Source organism: Ruditapes philippinarum, unplaced genomic scaffold, assembly GCF_026571515.1.
Source record: "Ruditapes philippinarum isolate M1 unplaced genomic scaffold, ASM2657151v2 ctg1115_1_1_1_1, whole genome shotgun sequence".
Taxonomy (NCBI): Eukaryota; Metazoa; Mollusca; class Bivalvia; order Venerida; family Veneridae; genus Ruditapes; species Ruditapes philippinarum.
This window is the reverse complement of record NW_026861434.1, coordinates 31,634-50,925: the sequence shown is the minus strand read 5'-3', so window position 1 is coordinate 50,925 and position 19,292 is coordinate 31,634. Positions and strand designations below refer to the sequence as shown.

Genomic DNA, 19,292 nt, shown 5'->3' with positions numbered 1-19,292 from the left:
GGTTTGGTGCCAATTACAGTTTGTTTGGATGAAATTGTCTTGGGACTGATTTGGTATAATTCAAATCCTTCATTCTCAGAAAAAGTCATCACCGGCAACTGGCAAAATATAAATAAATATATAAACAAGAGGACCATCCCAGTCACTCTGACTAACACAAATCTTGTCCAACCTCACAAAAATAAAAAAAAAAAATAATTTAATTAACCAAGCAACCATTGTGGCTGCTCAATTCTTTACCTCTGGGCAACAACTAGAACAAACTTCATACTGAGGCCAACTTGACCATATAATCCATGAACAAACTTCATACTGAGGTCTACTCGACCATATAATCCATGAACAAACTTCTTACTGAGATCTACTTGACCATATAATCCATGAACAAACTTCATACTGAGGTCTACTTGACCATATAATCCATGAACAAACTTCATACTGAGGTCTACTTGACCATATAATCCATGAACAAACTTCATACTGAGGTCTACCTGACCATATAATCCATGAACAAACTTCATACTGAGGTCTACTTGACCATATAATCCATGAACAAACTTCATACTGAGGTCTACCTGACCATAAAATTCATGAACAAACTTCATACAGAGGCCTACTTGACCATATAATCCATGAACAAACTTCATACTGAGATCTACCTGACCATATAATCCATGAACAAAAGTAATACTGAGGCCTACTTGACCATATAATCCATGAACAAACTTCATACAGAGGCCTACTTGACAAAATAATCCATGAACAAACTTCATACTGAGGTCTACTTGACCATATAATCCATGAACAAACTTCATACTGAGGTCTACTTGACAAAATAATCCATGAACAAACTTCATACTAAGGCCTACTTGACCATATAATCCATGAACCAACTTCATACTGAGGTCTACTTGACCATATAATCCATGAAAAAACTTCATACAGAGGCCTACTTGACAAAATAATCCATGAACAAACTTCATACTAAGATCTACTTGACCATATAATCCATGAACAAACTTCATGCTGAGGTCAACTCAAAGATTCTAGTTTCTAAAACATTGTATTCCTAGAAAGTAAACATTTATATGACCTTATAGATTAGGGCCCCACAAATTCAACTGGGGAGACTAGCTTATGTTATGCACCAAATATCTAAACTCTTGGCCTTGTAATTTCTGACAAGATTTTTTTCCAGTTTTCATTTTTATAATCAATCTTTATAAACCATAATTTCATCAAATCAAATCAAAATCTTCATATATTATTCATTACCCAACAAAAGAAGAAATAAATTGCCTCTGTGTTGATTAAATTCATACCAGTCTGAAGATACAGGTTTCTTGTAATATTAATCTACATTACTTTCTTCTCTATCATATATCATACCATACTGAATCAATCATTTCAACATTTTTTTTCCATCAAATAATTATTGAGACTAAACATCCTGTAGGAGTACACCCAAAGATTAGTGTTTAATCTTCCACTGGCTTCTAATAAAGTGAGTTTTCATAAAATATGCATGTGAACACTCCTATCTGAGGTCTGCACTAACTGCAGAAACTCAAACACTAGAAAAACTATTACAGTACTGTAGTTTGACAGGTGATTAATTTACTAATGCTGGAAGCACTGCCAAATGACAGTTTATTAAGGAGTTAAGATGTACATCATTTTTCTTTTGCACTAATTGGTGGGTTAAGAGAAAACTGATTTTTTTTCTTTCAGTAAAAATATGTGAAACATCTTCCTGTGAAATTGAAAGACTTCTAAAGATTATTGTGGCTTTGGTACAATTTTTCATTAAAGGAGATGTATTTTTATTTACTGTTACATGCATATATGATTTGGTCCATTCAGACACTATTAAAACATAATAGGCAAACAAAATCCTGATTGTGCTAGGGCTTTCAAAGTGTCATTAAAATTTTGATTTAAATAATTGAAACAACTAGTTTCAATGAAAAATTGATTATTTCATGAAAACTGCAGTTTAGTCTATGAAACATTTCTACGGTTGATGAACGCATTTTTATTTGTAGACTGCATGTTAATTAGTCCACTAGAAATGTTATAAAATTTGAAAAAGAAATGGCAGATAAATTAATAATATATCATTATATGTAGATGTGGTACCGTACTCGTCATTGCCCGGGGAAAGGTAAACACTAAGCAGATTATTCTACCAAATGGCATGGTCATAGAATATTAATTGTTTTAGTTTTTTTTTCAAACAACTGAATAAGTAAGTGGTGATAAGAGATTCAGCCATTTGTTTTGGTAGTTTTTATTATCGTTTTTGAAATAAATAAATAAATCAGTTGATGACTTAATTAACTAATTAATTGATTGATTGATTCCGAACAAAATGATAATAATATTAATAATTCAGGAAAAATGAACAAATTCATTTGTATGTTTCATTATATTCTATCCTGTATCGAGTGGAATCGAAAACGTGAACCATAGAAACATGTACTGCAACTGCAATACAGAGCTGATTTTGAAAATAATATACATGTGTTTATTGAAGAAAACATGTAATGTGAGTTCTTCACATATATACGTCTTTCGCATTATATTCTATTCTTTATTAGATATTTGTGATGGAAACCCGTGATACCTCTTTCTTTTAAAGAAACAAATTAAGCCTCAGAAATAAACACAATTTCCATTAAACAAGAGGGCCATGATGGCCCTGAGGTCGCTCACCTGTATATAGCCCCCCCCCCCCCCCCTAAACATCTAATTTCTAGCTCATTGGGTTTTTTAAAAGAAGATTTTTTAAGTTTTTACTATACACATATAGTTAAAAACAGTTTTGACCCCCGGGCTTTTATTTGAACAAACTTTGTAGATATTTACTTAAAAAGATGTTTTATGCTTAATATCTAAACTCTAGCTATTTGGGTTTTGTCAAAGAAGATTTAAAGTTTTTGCTATACACATATAAGGAAAATCAATGACCCCCGGGGCGGGCCAGTTTTGACCTCAGGGCTTTTATTTGAACATACTTGGCAGACACCCATTAGAACATGTTTCATGCTAAATATCTTAGCTCTAGCTCTTTGGGTTCTTTAAAAGAAGATTTTTTAAGTTTTTACTATATGCATATAGGGAAAATCAATGACCCCCTGGGGCGGGGCCAATTTTGACCCCTGGGTTTTTATTTGAACAAACTTGGTAGACATTCACTAGAAGATGTTTCATGCCAAATATCTAAGCTCTAGCTCTTACAGTTCTTTAAAAGAAGATTTTTTAAGTTTTTACTATATGCATATAGGGAAAATCAATGACCCCCCGGGGCGGGGCCAATTTTGACCCCAGGGCTTTTATTTGAACAAACTTGGTAGACACTCACTAGAAGATGTTTCATGCCAAATATCTTAGCTCTAGCTCTTTGGGTTCTTTAAAAGAAGATTTTTTAAGTTCTTACTATATGCATATAGGGAAAATCAATGACCCCCTGGGGCGGGGCCAATTTTGACCCCAGGGTTTTTATTTGAACAAACTTGGTAGACATTCACTAGAAGATGTTTCATGCCAAATATCTTAGCTCTAGCTCTTTGGGTTCTTTAAAAGAAGATTTTTTAAGTTTTTACTATATGCATATAGGGAAAATCTATGACCCCCTGGGGCGGGGCCAAATTTGACCCCAGGGCTTTTATTTGAACAAACTTGGTAGACACTCATTAGAAGATGTTTCATGCCAAATATCTAAGCTCTAGCTCTTAGGGTTGTTTAAAAGAAGATATTTAAAGATTTTTCTTTCGGTTGCCATGGCAACCAGAGTTCTGTATGGAATTAAATTCTTTGAACAATTTTTAAAGGTGACCACCAAAGGAACATTCCTGTGAAGTTTGGATGAAATTGGCTCAGTGGTTTATGAGGAGATGTCATTTAAAGCAAAAGTTTACGGACGGACGCCGGACGAAAAGCAAGCTCACCCTGTCACTTTGTGACAGGTGAGCTAAAAGGGGGGAGGGGGGGGAGAATGCATTTTATACTGTTGTCAAAATGCATTAAAAACATGTGATTTACTTATAATCTAACTTTGATCTGAAGTAAATAGCACAGAATGTGAAAAAAAAAAAAAAAACAAGAACTGTCGGAGGACAGTAACGCTCGACTATTCGAAAATTTGTCACAAGGGTGTTTCATTGAGTATAATAATGCTTACCTATATGAATAACATAAAATTGTCCGAAAAGGTACAAACTCTTCAAGTTTCAATACATTCCCTTCAGTAGTTATGCAGATACAAGCTTACATACAAAATCTTAACCAAGAATTCATGAGTCGAAAAAGGGGCATAATTATGCAAAGAAGCAAATCAGAGTTATGGGACTTGTACCAATCATCTTAGATAATCACAGAGACCAAGTGTGTGAAGTTTCAATCCATTCCCTTCAGTAGTTATGAAGATACCAGCTTACACGCAAAAACTTAACCAAGAATTTCTAAGTCGAAAAAGGGGCATAATTATGTAAAAATGCAAATCAGAGTTATGGGACTTGTGCCAATCATCTTAGATAATCACAGAGAACAAGTGTGTGAAGTTTCAATCCATTCCCTTCAGTAGTTATGGAGATACCAGCTTACATGCAAAAACTTAACCAAGAATTTCTAAGTCGAAAAAGGGGCATAATTATGTAAAAAAGCAAATCAGAGTTATGGGACTTGTGCCAATCAACTTAGATAATCACAGAGAACAAGTGTGTGAAGTTTCAATCCATTCCCTTCAGTAGTTATGGAGATACCAGCTTACATACAAAAACTTAACCAAGAATTTCTAAGTCGAAAAAGGGGCATAATTATGAAAAAAAGCAAATCAGAGTTATGGGACTTGTGCCAATCATCTTAGATAATCACAGAGAACAAGTGTGTAAAGTTTCAATCCATTCCCTTCAGTAGTTATGGAGATACCAGCTTACATACAAAAACTTAACCAAGAATTTCTAAGTCGAAAAAGGGGCATAATTATGAAAAAAAGCAAATCAGAGTTATGGGACTTGTGCCAATCATCTTAGATAATCACAGAGAACAAGTGTGTGAAGTTTCAATCCATTCCCTTCAGTAGTTATGGAGATACCAGCTTACATACAAAAACTTAACCAAGAATTTCTAAGTCGAAAAAGGGGCATAATTATGTAAAAAAGCAAATCAGAGTTATGGGACTTGTGCCAATCATCTTAGATAATCACAGAGAACAAGTGTGTGAAGTTTCAATCCATTCCCTTCAGTAGTTATGGAGATACCAGCTTACATACAAAAACTTAACCACAGGGACGCCGACGCCGACGCCGACGCCGACAAATGGGTGACTGCATTAGCTCGATTATTCTGCGAATAGTCGAGCTAAAAATGTAAATAATATAAACGAATAATGGCAGGTTTAGGCTTAATGGGCAGATCAGCAATTTAAAAACACTGATTTTGCAAGATATCAGAAATCGTGCCTAAAGAAATTATAATTAAAGCATAAATGTGTTGCTTTAAAACCATAGAAAACTTCGAATATCACTACATGTGAAAGAATTTTATGCTATACAGTATATGTGTGTCAAACTTGTTTGCAATTTTCTGTTTACAATATACAATACAATGTATCAATTTTGCAATGTAACATTGCAGCAGGGATCAAGCCTAATGACCTTTTCCGCACAGTAGAAATAGGGAATAGTATTCTTTTTTAATGATTGTTACATTTACAGCATTTTATGTATATGGCTATTGCATACTTTATTTTGTACATTACATTTTCAGTTTTGAAACGTTAATAGTCGTAGATTGAATGCGTAATCATTGAACTTGGTTATGAAGTTTTAACGACTTATCAAAATGCGAGCATGGCCTCTAAAATCTCATTAACCCTAGGTGGTCCAGTGCAGTAGAATTAATAAATTAAACGAGACTTACCTGGAAGTTGAAGTTCAATTTTTATTCTACTGCTACTGGACCACAGGGTTTATTGCCCACCCGGTTTTCCCTCCCATATGTACATGTATAAGCCATTGTCGCATTTTGAATAATTATGTATGCTCTGAAAGTCTGCGTGGTCATCTGATAAGATCATATGTTCATCTCATTAAACCCTGTGGTCCAGTAGCAGTAGAATAATAATTGAACTTCAACTTCCAGGTAAGTCTCATTTAATTTATTAATTCTACAATATCCATTGTTTATGAACAATCACATGAAAGAGGGTTGATGCATATTTACAAGTGCAGAATCACAAGCTATTGAAAGACTGAGCCAACATGGTGAGGAATTTAGTAAGTTAAATGGTTTCCTTACATGTTGATACACAAAAAGGTGTGTAAGTGCTACTCTTGCATAAAAATATACATCTGGTTCAGTAATTTTGCCTTTCATAATTTGTTTTTCATATAATCAAACCAATTTCATCATTATTTTTACATAGAGCCATGTTTTGATAATGAAACTACTGGGACTGTCATTGCAGTAGTCTTTTTTACATGGGACCCTGCTGAAACCAGTAAGACTTGAAGTTTATAGGAATCAAACTTAAACATGTTCTGATATAACATATTTACATGCCAAATATGAACAAAATAATTGATATCCTTCTACTGACAGACAGACTGAGACCAAATATGGTGCCATTTCTTATATTTTTTCTATTGTTTCATAGGGGGGCATTGGCCCCTGATTCTATTGTTACAGAATGAATTTTATTGTTCTCTTTTGTTTTGTTCACAGATGGCTCCCATTATTTATTTCTGGTAGTGCCATTGAAAGGTCAAACAACACCATGCCAATATAATCCCAGAAGTTCTCGGGCGAAAATAAAAAATAAAATCCCAGGTGTCCTAGATTCAAACCAACAGTTTACCAACATATATTGTTTAAACAAACACAACAATTATACTCACTTGGAATTGCAGGCTGCTCTTCTGAAATACAAAAAAAAACAGCATCAGCAATTTTTCAACAGTTTAAGAATATAAAATAAATTATGAACCAAAAGAATCAATATAGATGTACACGTAAGGTGCATAATAGGAATCAAATATACAAAAATTAGCTAAATATTCCAAAATAAAATTCTCATTTAAATTTTTTTTTTAATTCTTTTTTCTTGAATTTTATGAATGCAATGTTGCTCTAACCTTTTCTGTTTATCATAACTTTTCAGGGAAGGACAGCTTCCCCCCCCCATAACTTGTCAGAGAAGGACAGCTTCCTCAACTCCCTCACACCCCAAAATAATGATAAAAAACTTTTGGCCCAACATTTTTGTATAATTGAATATAAATATATATTTATGTATAAATGACTTTGTTTATTATGTGCAATAAATTATTTTTAAACTATAAAACATATAACTGTCCAAATAACAAGGGGACAACAACAGCGATCGAGTTTGCAGAAGTAGCATATGTGATAATTGTGTCACTGTGTGTCAGGAATATGTAAGACAAAACACAAACAACCAATCACACTTGTAAGTCCATCAACATTACTATTTAGTTATTGAATCATTTAAAATTAATCAAATAATATGATATCCACTAATGTATATGTTTGAAAACATCTCGGACATCCTTGATTTATGTTTGATTGGCAATACATGTTTTTAGATTAGCTTTAATTATTAACATGCCTTTGCCATAAATAAAATAACCTGCAGGAATATCATTTACCCCATCAGTACAGGAAACAAAAATTTTAAATGCAAAATATCCTCTCCTAAGACAGACTATAATCTGTACCTTGACTTAACTTACATGTCTGTAAAGATGTACAGAGAATAGTTAAAGGTTGTCCAGTAATCACTGAAACTGAAACTAAAGGGTACTAAATTATTTAAACGTATTTCACATCCTCATTCAACTTTGCTTCTATAGGAAGAAAATTGTTTTTGTTACGCTGTGATTTACGACAGCTCAGCACCAGCCCCATTGATTTCTGGGAAAATTTAAACAAAAACATTTAAAAAATTTCAACACACACTGATTACTTTGACATTTCTGAAGAATATAAATTGCTCCATCATCTTAAAATCACCATATTGCTTAAACAATATTACACAAAGCAGTGACAGATTGTAAAGTGAAACAGCTGAGCTGCACTCAAGCAAAACAAAGGACAACTACCACATCTTGTATATACTGATAGAAATGAACCAAAAGCAAGCAATTAGATCATACTGAAAATCTAACATCAATTAAAATAGTCTTTGAAATAATGCATAACAATTAGGTTTTTAAATTTTTATAAATTGTGTGCCCTATTTCTTCATCAAACATGAAAATTACATAGCAATGGGGGAAATATGGAGGATAATGATCCATGTAACCTTAATTCTATCATTGCAAGTTATTTTAATTTTTTCAAAATACTAACATTTCAATAAAGACTCTGTATGATTTAAAGTATGAAACTTTAAATTGATGTTACAGGTACAACTTGGACAATTAACTGTTACGAAAATGCTATACAAAACACATATTAAGGTGTCATCAGAAACAACTGTCAATGTTTCTGTTTTGATTAGTGAGTGATGGAAATCAGATGAAATTTGTCCCAATCGATCATCGGTTCAGTCGGATGGGACATAATCGATAACTTTCGAATAAAGTCGCGTTAAAAAGAAATAGGGAAGTAACATTTCTTACCAACGCACTTGATAATATTTAGTAACACGAACTCCATTAAGCACTTTTCAACACAGTTTTAGCCTTATATAGTCATAATTTTAGGAAATAGATTTTATTTTTCAATGGATGTCAAATAATACCATTCACATCACATTATATCTACTATTGTTTAAATCTCTTATTGATCCTGTTCAACTCCAAATTGTCTCTGAGATGATTTTTTGCGATCGGTGAGGTGTTCCAAAAAGAAAATTAACGTCAGAATTAATTCCCTTTGATACTTTAAACGTTTTCGACTCGCGGAACAAATTTTTGTGAATCGATTATTGTCGTTTTACATAACAGTAACTGATTATTCGCGACTTGCGACAATCGGAACATCACTAGTTTTGATACATTTAAAATACTGCATGTCTGCATCTAATTTTGTGATTTTTTTTTTAATTGTAGTGGTTATTAAGTTCACTTTAATTACCCTATTTTATGCATATTTTTCTTGTTTTCTTATAATACTGATTATAGTCAATATTATTAAAATATATAAATTCTACAAGAATTTTACTTAATTCCTTCACTTAATTCATATTTATGTTAGAAAATGTATATAATGAATGAAAGATAAACTGCAAATCTTCATGCAATCATTTTTCAAAAATTATTAAAACTACAGTGTCTATTTTCATTAAACTGCTAATTATTGGTTGGAGGCTGGAATTCATTTATCAATGCCAAGGTAAACAGGTACCAGGCAAATAAAATAACATTTCCTTTCTGTAAGTAAAAATATAATTTGTCTGCAAAATGGGTGTAACAGAAGAAGAAATAAAGAAACACTACAAACTCATGTATTTACTTGTAATACTTCAACATACTCAATTATTTAAAGTACTGCACTTTGTGCATGGAGAATAGCCACTTAATAGAATGATAAAAAGTACACATTGTTCACACTTTTCAACAGTCTGCATCAGTTAGACATTCCTCATTCTCAAAACATAAACTTTCTGCTGAGTACAAGTTTCACTTCTAAATTTGTACTGCCTACAGCAAAGCATCACAACCGTTAAAAACGCCATTAGAGCTTATTTACATGTTAAAAGACAATAAAAAAACTACTCTGTGTCTAGGCTTTATGCTTCTGTAGGCGAAACTAACTCTGTAGGCGAAAACTTACAGTGCTGTTTACATAAAATGCCTATAGAGACAGTTATTTTTTGCATATTTAAATATCATTTATAAAATTATTTATGTTAAAAATGAAAATTTAGTGTATGTGTGACTTAAGTTTTTACATCCATGGCATTATAAATTTCTCAAATTAGGGAATACTGGAATTTAACAAGTTTAGGACTCCTTATTTGTTCCAGCTGGGATCATCTAGTACCCCCACTAGTACCTCAGACAATACCTCAGCTAGTACCTCTGCTAGTACCACCACTAGTACCTCCACTAGTATCTCAGCTAGTACCTCTGCTAGTTCCTCCACTAGTACCTCAGATAGTACCTAAGCTAGTACCTCAGACAGAACCTAAGCTAGTACCTCAGACAGAACCTCAGCTAGTACCTCAGACAGAACCTAAGCTAGTACCTCAGACAGAACCTCAGCTAGTACCTCAGACAGAACCTCAGCTAGTACCTCAGACAGAACCTCAGCTAGTATCTCAGGCAGAACCTCAGCTAGTACCTCAGACAGAACCTCAGCTAGTACCTCAGCTAGTACCTCCACTAGTACCCCAGCTAGTACCTCAGAAAGAACCTCAGCTAGTACCTCAGACAGTACCTCAGCTAGTACCTCAGAAAGAACCTCAGCTAGTACCACAGAAAGAACCTCAGCTAGTACCTCAGACAGTACCTCAGCTAGTACCTCAGACTAGTACCTCAGCTAGTACCTCAGACAGAACCTCAGCTAGTACCTCAACTAGTACCTCAGGCAGAACCTCAGCTAGTACCTCAAACAGAACCTCAGCTAGTACCTCCACTAGTACCTCAGACAGAACCTCAGCTAGTACCTCAGAAAGTACCTCCACTAGTACCTAAGACAGTACCTAAGAGAGAGTCTCAGACAATGCCTCAGCTAGTATGACTGCTAGTTCTTCAGCTAGTACCTTATCTAGTACCTCAGACAGTACCTCAAAGAAAACATCAGCTAGAACCTTAGAGGGCCTCAGCTAGTACCTCAGACAGTACCTTAGCATCTTGTCAGATACCAAGCTGTCACTTTATTGATTTTTTTTGTTTTATCAAAGAAGAATGCCTCCAGAATGATGGTAAAATGAAAATATGAAATAAAATTTCAGCTTATTGTAAATACAGGTCTAATTATGTTTAATGTGAAAAATCCATTTTGACTGTATTGACCTATTGAAGAAATTCAACAAAATGGTCAATAAAACATGTCTTTTCATGATCCTATGATCTTGTACACCAGATTTCAGGATGTTATTTCAAATAAGTTAATGTTAAACTCTTATCATATTTCAATAATGATTTAAAATCGATATAGTAGTTGTTTATTATGCACACCATTCTGAAGTCCAGGCATCCCCTGATTTTCACATCACCGTCAAGTTGCACTAGAAAACAACCTTGATGATATTTAATGAATGCCAGAATATGAACATAAGAAGTAAGAAAAAAACTGTCAAAATATGCAGTTTTAAAGTGATATTTCTTTCTACTATTTTATATTAGTAGATTTTCTGTTTTCTTCTGGAGGCATGCTGTTTTAATTTAGAGAAAATTGGATAAATTCAAAAAAGTAAGCAAACAGCACTTTTAGCAGATGACAATTTTCCCATAATCTCTGAAAATAATACTGTGATCATAGCAAGCAAAGAAATTAACAATTATTCTTGTCAGATGAGTTCTTTATAGCAATTTTATGTGCAAGGACGACCTTTTTCGCCAAAAATAATAGAATTGGATAAAATGATTAAAACTTGTGTTGATGTTACAAGATAATATTACCTTATGAAATTAGAATAACTGTGACAGTGTTAATAATTACATGACAATTATCATAGACGGTGATCTTACACTTTATAAATTAGCGACCTCCCAATGGAAATTTTCTTTAAAATCATGCAGTTTTTCTAAAAATCTAACCTTAACACAGTAATAATTTTTCCCAAAATCAAAAGGCTAAGGCTGAAATTAAAGTGAGAAACACCACTGATGGATAATATAAGATTGTTTACTATTTGTGTTTGTGACAGAAATTCTGGGAGTTTGAAAATTTGGTTAGCTCTGATTAATTGTAAGAAATATTGGGAGTATAGAATGACTACATCTATAGTGACAAGACTGTCTGTAACTGCTAGCTTCAGGCATACAATTCAGATACACGTGGAGAAGCATTTGATAAACTATACAAGAAAAGCATTGATGCAAAGCATCAAAGGGCGACGCCAAAAGAATTTGATCCAGGTTTGCACCTAAATACTTAACAAAAGACGTGTACTTTATAGCAGTACCATTTCATGTGACCTGGAGGCTTGGCCCAGTTTATGTTGAAACTTAAACCAAAAAGAATAGACTCTGTCTTGCCAAGATGCAAAGACAATTTATAATCAATAAAACAATCTTAAGATTTACTTTACCAGATACAAGGATACCTGAGTCATCATCATATAATGGCAGGCACAAGTATCACACCTGGGAAGAAAAAATATGACCAGATTGATAAAAAAATCTGTGTTCATCTTAAAAGTGTCAAAAACCAAAAAAATAAATGTAAATAATGACCCCCTTTAAAAATATACTATTAACTTTAAAGTATATTTTTAAAGGGGGTCATCATTTACATTTTTTTTTTTTTTGGTTTTGTGGACACTTTTAAGATGAACACAGGTTTTTTATCAATCTGGTAATATTTTTTTTCTTCCAGGTCTGATACTTGTGCCTGTGCATATAATAAATGCTTATTGCTTAGGGTTGCAACATGTCAATGACATATATTAGACATAAAAGAGGACCTAAAATAAACATTCAGGGGACACCATAGGTATTCAGAGAGAAGGAGTACCAGCCACATTCACCAGCTGCTATCAGAGATAAGACTTGAACCATGCAAGAATGTCATTACATATGGCAGATGCTTGAAGTTCCATGAAGAAGAAGAAAAAAGAACTTCTTCATGTGCAGTATAGTGTGGATCAACTGTACCAAAATGCTTTTTGTAGATTTAAAAGTATCACGCAATACTGCCTTTGTCCATTTCAAATTAAATGCAATCTATTAAATGAATCAAACATGTGTCAGTGAAAAACCACTTCAAAACCTGACTGAAACTGCCTGACCATGACTCGAACCCATGACTTTCAAAAAGACCAACTGAGCTATCCGGCCGGCTACACATTTTCTCTATAATAATGAAACAGTTCTAAACCTAAACCTTTTTCCCCACTATATTGATTCATGTACTTGAATTTCTGATGTTTTATTATTACAGAGCATAGTAAATTAAACTAATGGTTATTTGCAGAGTAACAGGATGAGAAAAAACTTTCAGCTTGACCAAAAACTCAAACCTGTGACCCACAGAAATAATGTACCACGGCTGTAGCGATTGAGCTATCTGGCCGCTTACACATTTTCTCCCCTAAATAGTGAACAGTTCTAAACCGTGACAGATATTTAGATTTTAAATTAACAGATAATTAATTCTTAATTAATAAATAAGAGAAAAAAAAACCTTACATACTCATAGTCTTAATTAAAATAACAATTTATATAATTATTTATTGTATAATTATTTTTACTAAAAAGGGCTAAGACAGTTATTGGTTATGCCATTATTTTATAACAGGTCAATTTGAAAGTGAATATAACTGTGCTGAATACATGTACAATATCTATAAGAAATTTTATGAAGGCTGATTTGTATTTTACATCAAGGGCACAGGCCGAAAACATGAAAATGCAACAAAGAACCACTTTGTGGTAGATTGTATTTCATGTTTTCATCTGGCGCGCCGGTTACTTTTGTACTTGGTTGGTTTTCATGTGGCACAAATACACCCACTATAAAATTTAGTTTTACAAAATTTATTCAAGGACAAGTATCAATCTACTCTATGAAAAGTCTTGTTGTCGGGTTGACTCAGGGAGACCTGGAGGTTTGAGACCGGTGTCCCTCCATTACAAACAGATAAGGCAAGAAGCTGTCCTTTTCAAACTATGCAATCATGTTAGAAAAAATTAGAATAACTATTCAGGAACATGATTTTTTGAGGCTTTATCAATCTATATTTGCTTGATCCAAAGTTTCAGGACATTTTCAATCAATACATGTATTATCATTTACATGGTATAAAACTTTAAATGAAAGTCTCATCCTTTAATAATAATGACATTAACTGCAACTCTTTAAAAATTCAGAAAATATTGTAAGTCTCATTCATACCAATATACTAAGATATAAATGTATGCACATAACATTAATAATTCCAAGTTTCTATTAAAAAAAAATATGAAATATTGGGTATATAAAAGCCAGTAAAAGTATATATATATCAATATTCACTCATCAGGGCCTCTATGTTTTTTGATGACCTTACAACTGGTAAATTTTATAAAACAAAAAAATTGTAAGTAATACCTAAGATAGACAGAAAAGAACAAATATTTAGTAAACATGAGTTACTTCCCCTTGAAATAAAGGAAACATTTGAAACCAAAAGAAACACCCTTAACATCAATATTAAGAAATGTTGCAGGTCATTTTCTTAATTTATATAATGCCATGCAAATTAATGGTAAAAGTATTCATAAAAAAAGTAGATGGGCCATGTGACAGCAGTAATTGCAGAAAAACTCGGATAGCTGTCAAACATCCGGATACTGGACACTTTGTAAAAAACAACCATTCTGTTCAACAGATAAACGTAATATGGATAAAATCAATAGGCATAATCGTTTACAACAGTCCATTACCTATCCTAATACTCATTTGCAGGTGAACTTTCTTCTTGTAGGAAAGTTTTGAAAATATATAAATGAATTGAACATCAATGTAGACCACAACGATATTCGAAATCCGGGTTTTAGCATTGTCAATAAAACAAAGGGAACAAGCTGTTAATCAGAGCCTGCAATTTCGTGAAAATAATATCACAATGCACATGCTTTTTATATAAAGTTATTAAATACAAATATAACAACATATTTGTTTACTTGATTTTTACGAATCAAAATAAATATAATTAACACAACATGAAATTAACTGCTAATAATAACAGCTCCTTCCATAGGCAAAAATAAAAAGCGTTCCATAATAGACGACGCCGCTCACCGGCGTCGCCAACAATGAGTGAATGGGAATCAATAAAGAGCAGCTGCCAGGCTCATTTCTAATGTGATATTTGATAAAATGAAGCTGTATCTAATATAGATGTCTAAATCTGATAGTGGGCAAGGGGGAGTTTCATTCAATGTGAAATTAATCACATTTCTTTATAGTAATCCAAAGCACCATCATTCTTTTTTTAATAAGCACTTAGAATAACTTTCTTTATCTTAATGCTTTTTAAAACTTGCGTGCTTGACAAGACTTTTGAAGATTTTTGTTGATCTTTTCTATAGAGTTCTATTACCAGTCTAATCTGGAAATTGCACAAAAGAAGCTATTAAAAATAAATCACATGATTACATTCCTGAACTTTTTTTAATTTTGTAGAGGACAACTTTCACATACCAGGCTACAAACCAAAATTTCTTTTGGTAGGCCAAATTTTGAATTCAGGGGCATGATTATATAACTTTTGTAAAGGACAACTAGGTTATGCCTGAACTTCAGGCAGACAAGAAAATTCACCCTTTCAAAACACAAAGGGGCAAATGTCCTAAAATTCATGTTAATTACTCCTTTTTACTTTTCTTAAAATCTTATTTTTTTTAAATTTTTCTCAAGTTTGATTTTCTTGAAATATTTTGGCTCATCTGGAGGCATGCAGCTTTAAACTATATACCGTAAGTCTCAGTAAAATAAATGACACCAATGGTGACAAAAGTTTTAATCGTGGGACATTATTTGTTGAGGTTTTATATATCATACTGAATAAGAAATATTTAAGCTGTGCACATTACAAGATTTTGAAATTAGTTCTAAGCAACTAAATTTAACATGTAAATGTAAGCCTGTGCTCTTTTTATGCCATGCTTATATAACCATTGCAAAGATCCACATGAATATGCTAATTGCCAAAGATCTAAGCTATTCTTTTATTTAAATTTGATATTCTATAGTATATAAGGAAAACTTTGACCCAAGAGGTATATCTTTTGTAGTGGACTGAAAAGCAATGTTGCATGTTTATTTACTGTTATTTCTGAGGTGAAGATTTTTTAAAGATATTATCTATATGCGCATCAGATTGATATGACTTTCGTACAGAGCCAAGTCAACACTCATTCTGGTGTAAATTTATCAAAATCTAGCTTAAGTCTTACGAGGAGAGTTGTTTAAAGACTAGAACTGCCACTATCATGGCGTGAATACACCCGCATACCACTTTGTCAGAATCAACAGTGGCCATTTAAAGCTCAAGGACAACCTCCCTGTCAAATCTGAGGTTACTAAGCCAGTGCATTGCTAAGTTATGTATTCTACATGCTTCAAATGTGAAAATGTCAAAAACAATACACTGCAGACAGGCATTCTTAAGCAATTAAGGGGAAAAACTGCTTTTTTTCAAGATCCCTGTGACCTTGACCTTTGACCCAGTGACCTCAAAATCAATAGGGGTCACCTTATGGTCATGATCAACATCTATGCCAAATACGAAATCTTAAGTTAATGGGCAGACAAGCTTTTTATAGTCAAGGCCCCTGTGACCTTGACCTTTGACCTGGTGACCTCAAAGTCAATAGGGGTCATCTACTAATCATGACTAACCTCCATGCCAAATATGAAGACTGTGGGTCAAAGGAATCTAAAGTTATTGGGCGGACAAGCTTTTTGAAGTCAAGGCCCCTGTGACCTTGACCTTTGACCTAAAAATCAATAGGGGTCATCTACTAATCATGACTAACCTCCATGCCAAATATGAAGACTGTAGGTCAAAGGCATCTTAAGATTTTGGGCGGACAAGCTTTTTGAAGTCAAGGCCCCTGTGACCTTGACCTTTGACCTGGTGACCTCAAAGACAATAGGGGTCATCTACTAATCATGACTAACCTACATGCCAAATATGAAGACTGTGGGTCAAAGGAATCTTAAGTTAATGGGCAGACAAGCTTTTAATAGTCAAGGCCCCTGTGACCTTGACCTTTGACCTGGTGACCTCAAAGTCAATAGGGGTCATCTACTAATCATGACTAACCTCAATGTCAAATATGAAGACTATGGGTCAAAGCAATCTTAAGTTATTGGGCGAACAAGCTTTTTATAGTCAAGGCCCCTGTGACCTTGACCTTTGACCTGGTGACCTCAAAATCAATAGGGGTCATCTACTAATCATGACTAACCTCCATGCCAAATATGAAGACTGTAGGTCAAAGGCATCTTAAGTTATTGGGCGGACAAGCTTTTTGAAGTCAAGGCCCCTGTGACCTTGACCTTTGACCTGGTGACCTCAAAATCAATACGGGTCATCTACTAATCATGACTAACCTCCATGCCAAATATGAAGACTATAGGTCAAAGGCATCTTAAGTTATTGGGCGGACAAGCTTTTTGAAGTCAAGGTCCCTGTGACCTTGACCTTTGACCTGGTGACCTCAAAATCAATAGGGGTCATCTACTAATCATGACTAATCTCCATGCTAAATATGAAGACTGTGGGTCAAAGGAATCTTAAGTTATTGGTCGGACAAGAAAAAACCGACGGACAGCCGGACAGCCGGACGGACAAGCTGATTCCAGTATACCCCCCTTACAACTTTGCTGTCGGGGGTATAAAAATGTTTATGACCACCAGCAATAAACATCATTGGTAAAAAAAAATTCTCACTTCTTAGTACCATACTTCGTATTCAGATAAGCTCATTATTTCATGACAAAGAATGAAATCACCAATTCCCAACAATACGCTCCGGAGCACTTGATTACAATAGTTCTTTGAAAATTTGATTAAAATTTCATTAAGAAATATAAAAGTTGCACAAAGAGTGTATTATAGTCTATAAAATGAAAGTGAAAGGGCCATTATTCTCCATAATAGAGCCAGGCAACACTTTTGTGAAATTTTAGTAGAAATCTCTCAAGACATTAGGAGTTCCACTGAACTAATCGCTTATGCCCACCTAAACGCCCACCAACTTTAACAAATATCGGAATATTTCTATTTGAAAACCTGATATATATTACTACAATTATGCAGAAAAGCAAAAGAAAAGACGTACAAAAATTATTGCAGTCTCAGATGAGCTAGAATTTAGATAGGACAAAAGAGGTCATATTGCTGAAAAAATATGCTCTTTGTATAGTTTCTACAGAATTTACTTCAAGTTTGTGTAGGATGCCATAAGCTTAAAACCAACAGTACTTGAGTATTAAGTTTCTTGTTAAAAAAGTAACGGCTTGCACCTGGCTGGATTGAACCCATAACACCAGTAATTTTTAGATTACTAGTCCAATTTGTTAACTACCTGGCGATGTCACCATGCCACATCCTTTACATTATTATCTCATAACTACAAAGCACCAAGTCAATCCTTTTTATTTATATTTTAAAATCTGCCAAATTTTTTGTATATTTTCTATTACCATTTTTCAGACATATCACGCCAATCCTATCCTTAAAACTTAGCATGGCACTAAGGCTTGTGAAAGAAGGCACATTTTGTAGTCAATTGATCAGTCCAGTCAGATAGGAGACTTGCAATAAAACAATCACCCAAAATGCTACACAATTGTATTCTTGGGACAAATATACTAGGATAATATCGGGGAAACTTTGCAATCATTCCTTAATAAAAACAAATTATAATTTTGTAGCATTTTCTCTTTCTACATCCCATGGGTTTAAATCTTGAAACAGAAATGTGTTTGGTGAGAATTTTATGTTACTGACATCACAAATTATTCCACATATTGTCTTATGTCAGCCATTTTCAAGTAAGAACATCTAACTTTTTAAACAACATATAAACATTTAGCTGTTCAGTATGTGTTTTATCAAAGTCTTTGCTTTTCTAATAAAAATCATCATAAAATACAAATTATTCAAAAACAAACACAGAAGTTTCAGTCCTAAAGATAATGTCATGTCATCTGGCCATGTGTTTGCACAAAAAAAAATTGTTTTCATTGCTGCATGATACTACTTATAATTGATCATATTTAACTGAGATAATTTGATACATATATAAAATTATAGTTGCTTATTTGCAATGTAATAGACATAGCATGAGATTTAGGGAACAACAATATATATTACAAAACTATCTTGATCTTGATTAAAATAAGGATCAATTTTTGGCCCAAGATCAATGTGGGCCTTTCCAAAGATTACAGTTTTATTCAAATTGTCTGACAGGCCGCTACAATGGGACAATCAATACAGTCAAGGTTGACCTCGTTTACGAAAAATAAATAGCACATGGTTTTGTTTGCGATGCTGTATCTGAGCTGTTGACCTAGCAATAAATAGAAAAGTCAAGCTAAATTTTTCACAGCTAAAAACTGGAAAGGTACATTTGGATCAATATCTTGAGTAAAGTAGC

At 33.6% G+C, this 19,292-nt stretch overlaps 1 protein-coding gene across 2 annotated transcripts in view; it reads right to left on the bottom strand.

The window, feature by feature from the left end:
• The window catches only part of LOC132715598 (double-stranded RNA-specific editase 1-like), a 64,495-nt gene that overhangs the window by 24,186 nt on the left and 21,017 nt on the right, over nucleotides 1-19,292 (bottom strand). For both annotated transcript variants that reach the window (XM_060698615.1, XM_060698614.1), the window contains one exon: nucleotides 6,900-6,920. In XM_060698615.1, the coding sequence (XP_060554598.1) occupies nucleotides 6,900-6,920 (21 nt within the window). The remainder of the gene's footprint in view (nucleotides 1-6,899; nucleotides 6,921-19,292) is intronic.